The sequence below is a fragment of the Pseudopodoces humilis genome, chromosome 5 (genome assembly GCF_049639895.1).
Source record: "Pseudopodoces humilis isolate 2021_Gansu_Grassland_sample_001 chromosome 5, ASM4963989v1, whole genome shotgun sequence".
NCBI classification, from domain to species: domain Eukaryota; kingdom Metazoa; phylum Chordata; class Aves; order Passeriformes; family Paridae; genus Pseudopodoces; species Pseudopodoces humilis.
The window spans coordinates 7,021,784-7,027,783 of NC_142204.1; the positions used below are offsets into that span (position 1 = coordinate 7,021,784).

Genomic DNA, 6,000 nt, shown 5'->3' on the forward strand with positions numbered 1-6,000 from the left:
TTTGTTACATGAATCTTTATAAGGGCAACGTAATGGCAGGCTGAAAGCCATATTTCCATTCCCCCATGAAAATGGCATTTATTACCCTTTTTCTCCAATAGGACATGGGAATCTCAGTATGCTGTTACTGAAAGCACAAACAGAATGATAGGATTGTCATTATGCAAACTACATTCCTAAGTTTCTCCTCCAAGGAGTTGAAGGTAAATCCTTCCCTAGTTTTTTCCCTCTTTCTACAGATGGCAAAATAAGCAATACATTGCCACCTGATTTTACAATTAAAAAAAAAAAAAAAGGGACTGGAGCTTTCTGGGAACAGGAGCTTTCTGAATTACAATCCAGAACTAATCTTTACTCTGATCCAGTAAATTCATTTTATTCTACAATTGCTCAGGATTCCCAGCAAAGTCAGCAGGACCTCAGTATGCAGAAGAATGGCTCATATTTAATACCAGCTGTCTTTGTGTTTATAGACACAGTGCAGTGATAGAAAAGTTTAGTACTCCACTTGGGTGGGAGCCCGTCACCCCTGACGCCCCTGACATCCAGCCCCAGACACGGATGCAATTCTGCCACAGCAATAGGGAGGGCTGTGCATACCTTGGGTCAGAGTTTGACATCAGGTTCAACTCAATCTGGAAATACCTTTCAGATTTTACCTGGCTTTCCACTGAAGCTTATAACCCTTATTTTACCTTAATCAATTTGAAATAACTCAGCCATATGAAATACTGAGCTCTGGCAATATCAATAATTTACTCTTCAACTTATGTAAATAATGCTGCCATTTGCAGGCACAGCCCAGCATGAACATCAACAAACCCAAAAATCCACTTCCTCCTCTTCCCCAAAACAAAGAGACAACATCAGCACAATGAGACATCTTGACCTAAACCAACTCCAACAACTTGCACAAGAACTGTACTTCAATTTTAAGAAGCCTAACACTTTCCAGAAACAGGCTTTGCTGGTGATCACCACAGGCAAAACACAGTCAGTGATTTCATTTCAGATATACTACCCAAAAAAAAATACCCAAACCAGCAATAACACAGGCTGGGAAACTCTGCCTGAAACTAATGTTGATTTTCTTCATAGACAGTAAATAATGGTAAAGAAATGAGGCAGCACACAAGTGAATGGCATAATGTCTTTCGGGAAGGCGTATTTTTATTACTGTGCTCCAGGACAGGCTGTCTGAATTCAGAGTTCATCATGGTCAAAAATATAGTGGCCCACACATGTTCATTGCTAAAGACCTGGCTTGCCACCTAACACTTACAGTAAAAGGAGGAACAAGTAAAAAGGAACTTCCAGTGGAGGTTAAAGATTTGCTTATTTTTTTATCCTGATCTATTAATTAATAAGAGACAACTTTCTAGAATTAAAAGACCCTTAATAACTCCTTAATGACATAAAGTACAAGAAACACATGCAGCAGAGCACCTCTGGTGTGCTATTAAGGCCAGTGCTGGCTCTTATGATGGCTCTTTTATTTACATATAAATGCTTCTTGCTTTACAATTTAGATAAAAATGTTATTGCTGCTCTGCATGTGCTGTAGATGGAAGGTATAAAACCACTGGACTAACTAATGGAGTCTTCACACATCATATCTCGTTAAAGAAGAGGTAACCCACTCTCAAAGGTGATGACAATTAATCAAAACTACACCATCTGATGTATTTGTGACAGAAGTCTAACTTGTCTTTCTGAGTTGGATGCCAAATTAAGAACTGATTGAAGCTCTTACCTTCCAGTAATGAAAATGATGGATCTACAGTACTTCTTTGAAGACACTGAAAAATATTAAAACTATGCAAAATTCTATATTTCTCTAACCCACCAACATTAAAGAAACATCGATGACTAGCCAGGGATCCTTAATTAGGATGCAACTTTAAATCCAGCTACACATAAAAGTCTACTTCAAAAATTTCCCTCAAAAGTTGAGTTTGTCATTCAATTTTTTTTGTCTTCACTGTAACTTTCAAGAAAAGTACACATTGCCACAAATGCCATTGTAGCCATCTACAATGAAAAGTGATGAATAGCAGCACTGAGAGATAACACTCACTCCTGTTATGTTCCTAACAGGTGTAGGTAGGGTTTCTTTGTTTGTTTTACTGTTTCATCATTAACATGTGCAGTTAAACTGAAATGCAATTTTAGGGTCTTTTGTATTCAGTGCATGTACAATCAAAGGTATACACTATTGAATTATGAATTAGTTGTGCCTAAACAAGTCTTTGGGGGCATTAAGGAGGAAGGGATGTAAATACATATGTAAAAATAACCTCCCTACTTGAACTGCCTATTTAAATTTACACTGGTGTTTCCGTGAAAGTGAGGGCTTCAAACCACCAAATAGCTCCACCATTAGCCCATCTGTGGTCTCCGTGGTCCTCACTGCTCCTTCTCTATACCCTCAAGGACACAGAGTTCATTTACAAGCCATTATCTAAGGAGCAACTACTAATTATAGCAAGTCTGCAAAGTTACAGAATGGGTTTGTGACTTGGTCACAAGCTAAGACCTCCAAACTCATTTCATGTGTGACCCCAGAAAGATTTCAGTGTAGACCTCTGGAGGTGGCAGCCTGGAGCACGAGTACACCACACCACCAGCCAGGCACTTAATTATGAGCTCTTGTTGCAGAGGATGTTGAAAACAGTAAAAGAAATTTAAGGGCTTGCCTAAAAATAGGAGGTTTCCTGCTAGGCCAAATTTTCTGTTTACAGAATTTAGGTATTTTATATTTAATTATTTCATGGTCTATAGATTTATTTACAAGATTATGAGAATGGCAAGTCATAAATATACAAAGATTGTTTACTAGTTAGTTTGGATTATACATAAATATGCTCTGCAAGCTTAGCAAAAGCCATTTTCCCCAAGCTGAATCAGAATGTTCAAACTGAATTTTCAAATGTGTCTCTCTGCTTTATCTAAATTCCAACATGACATATAATAAATAGCTTCTCATTTACTACGATCATAAAAATTTAAACAGCCTTGAAATAGTTGCTACAATATAGGGGGAAATGATGAAATCTACGTTCCAAATACCCACTTAGACAGTAAAACTATTTTGATATTTAAGAAACAACACATTAAGATGCATTGTTGCAGGAAAGGCTTTTAGCTTATTAAAAAAAAAAAAACAAAACCCACAAGGTTCTACCCAATACAGTAGTATTAAGAGTCAACAACTTGCTGTTTTACACTGCAAAACAAGGACTAACAGCCCTTACATATCATGTAGTGTCAGATTTGCTTTAAAAAAGAAACTATCTGATTTGATTCTATACAGTGATTAAACATCTTTGTGCTCTGCTGAGTAGGGTATTCTCTCCCCTCCCCCCTCCAAAAATGGCATCAAAGCAATCAAAATGGTAATGTTCAGCATGAATGGGGCCCCATCCCCCACCGGCAAACTCCGCAGACTTTTCTCCATGTTAGGAGGAACAAACACCCCTTCCTCACAAAATGGAAGCTTCCACTACTAAACTGAGAGTGCTGACCAATTCTCATAACAATAAACTGGGAGGAAAAGGGTGGCGTGCAGCCATCGCCCGCAGGCACGCATCACACAGTCACTTTGCAACTTTAACCACAACTCCAGCGAAACAAAACAGAACGCATACATACAAGAAAAAATAAATAAATAAATAAATAAATAAATAAAATAAGAAGAAGGACGGGGAAAAGCAGGGGGAGCGGAACACGTGTCCCCTTTGCCTGTGTCGGGAGGGAAGGGGCGGCTTTGGGCTGGCGGGTGCTGTCCCCAGCGCCGGTGCTGAACGGTGCTCGAGGCCGGGGAGAGCGGAGCACAGAAACCCATCACGGCCGCGGAGGGCCCGGGCGCGACCCGGAAAGTTCAGGCCCGGGATGGAGAGCGGGGCTGGGGCCGGCAGATCTCCCGCTGGCTTTTCCAACTGCCTTTCCCGCGCTGGAAGTGCCGGGAGAGAGGCCGGGGGGCGCGGGGAGCTGGGCGGGCAGGAATGGCGAGTGGCGCTGTCCGCGGTGCTGAGCGCCCGCCGCCCCGCCGCCCCCCGCACCAAAACTTTCCTTCCGGGCCCCTCTCGGCAAGAGCAGCGGCCCCGGGGTCACCCGGCACAAAAACAGCCAGGAGAAACTTTAGGAAGGGCGGGGGAACGGGGAGGGGAAGAGGCAGGGAGGAAGGTTCCTGGTTTGTTTTGTTTCTCTCTCCGTTTTGTCGGTTTTTTGGTTTTTCTCCCCCTCTCGCTGGCAGCTGAAACAGGTTAATCTGTATTTATTCGTATTTTTGGAAGGGGGAGAAAAAAGTGAAAGTGCCTAAGTGAACTCGAATCAAAAGCCAACACGTCAGATCAGACCAAGCGAAGAGAAAGGCAAGTGGGGAGGAAAAGGGGGGGGGGGGGGGGGGAAGAAGAAGAAAAATAAAAAGAAATAAAGTGATCAATAAAAGTCAGTTTTGTAATTAAACACAGAAATGTCTCCAAACGGGGCTCCAGCCTCCTCCTTCCCAACTCTTGTTCTGCACATTACACAGAAGTGCACAAAGTAGCCCAAGACAGAAGAATTTTCCATATTCCTAAAACATGTCGACCAACTCAAAATGGACGCCTTTTTTTTTCTTACGTTTTAACTACTGCTTATCTTTTTACTACAAGTACTGAAATAATTCTTTCCCCCAGCAAGACATCAGAGAATCCGACCTTATTATGAAAACATGCATTTTCTGACTCTATGCAAAAGAAAATGGATGTTATATCCCCTGCCGCCAGCATTTTCAGACACTTTTCGGATGTTTAGATAGTGCATCGTAAAAACAAGAAGAAAAACCAAACACAACTGAATCGATCTGTTCCTTACTTGTTTCTCATTAAGAGCTGCTATTCTTGATTGCCTTTCATGGATTTGTTTCTTAAGATCTCCGTTCTGCAAAAACGGCAACAAGACGCATATTAAAGGCAAAGTGCAAACTAACCCCTGTAATGAATAAACTTGCGAGCTAGAAATTTTTCAAAGGCAAAACCATTCCACTGAAGCTGTACAGAAGCATGCATACACAAAACACCCTCCTTAGCAAGAAAGCTCAGTGCAGACTACAAAATGAGATCTCTTACTGATAAAGTTTCTCATCCTGCTGTCCCAGCACAACTGCGCTTATTACGGCAGGGATAAAATACTGAAGAGAAAAAAAAAAAAAAAAAAAAATCTGCATTTACCTGTGGATCTTGCTTCATCTGTGCAACTAGTTTCTATAAAAAAAAAAAAATCACCCCCAAAAAAGGAAGAATTAGAAACTGTTTCAAGTTTAATGGATTATTTTAAATGTATGTATGTGTGTGGACGGGGGAGGGAGGGGGGTAAGGAACAAAGAGGCAAGTAAACACTGCGAGTCAGTTTCAAGCAAAGCTCATAAATATTCAAGTCTCGTCCTAATCTCTCCAACACACACACACACACACACTCTCACACTCACGCACACACACTAGCACCGACTGCAGCGTTGACTCCGCATCTCCACAGCACACACACACAAAAAACTCAGCCAAACAAGCCGTAAAAGTACTTTGGGGAAGTGCTCGCCATTGCGGCGGGGGGCCGGGGGTCCCCGCCGCGCCCCCCCCAAGCCCCCTCCCCTGGTGGCTGCGGCACGAAGGCTCTCGCCGAACATGCAACACCGGTCCTGCGAGCCCCGATCGGAGGCAGAGCACGGCTGGTTGCCTCAGCATTTCATTCTTTTACCTGGTGACATTGGATTTCCACTTTTAACGCCTCCTGCAAGCTGTGTAGCTCCATCCCTGCAACTTGCCAGGCACTTTCCTGCCACTTTCAGATCCGAGTGAAGTTTTTTTTTTGTTTGGTTTGGTTTTTGGTTTGGTTTTGTTTGGCTTTTTTTTTTCCTGCCTTTCTTTTTTTTCTTTTTTGGCTTTTTTTTGTTTTGGTTTTGATTTTCTCTCTCGCTTTTTGCAACAGACCCGCCAGCCAGCCAGGCAGTCACCCCTCCCT

The 6,000-nt window shown here is 42.2% G+C and overlaps 1 protein-coding gene across 2 annotated transcripts in view; it reads right to left on the reverse strand.

The window, feature by feature from the left end:
* PHF21B (PHD finger protein 21B) overlaps positions 1-5,790 on the reverse strand; it is a 175,977-nt gene extending 170,187 nt beyond the window's left edge. For both annotated transcript variants that reach the window (XM_088055481.1, XM_088055482.1), the window contains exons 1-3: positions 5,737-5,790; positions 5,214-5,246; positions 4,858-4,923 (exon numbers count right to left, since the gene is read on the reverse strand). In XM_088055481.1, coding sequence (XP_087911607.1) covers positions 4,858-4,923; positions 5,214-5,246; positions 5,737-5,790 — 153 coding nt within the window. The remainder of the gene's footprint in view (positions 1-4,857; positions 4,924-5,213; positions 5,247-5,736) is intronic.
* Between the last annotated feature and the right edge of the window lie 210 nt (positions 5,791-6,000).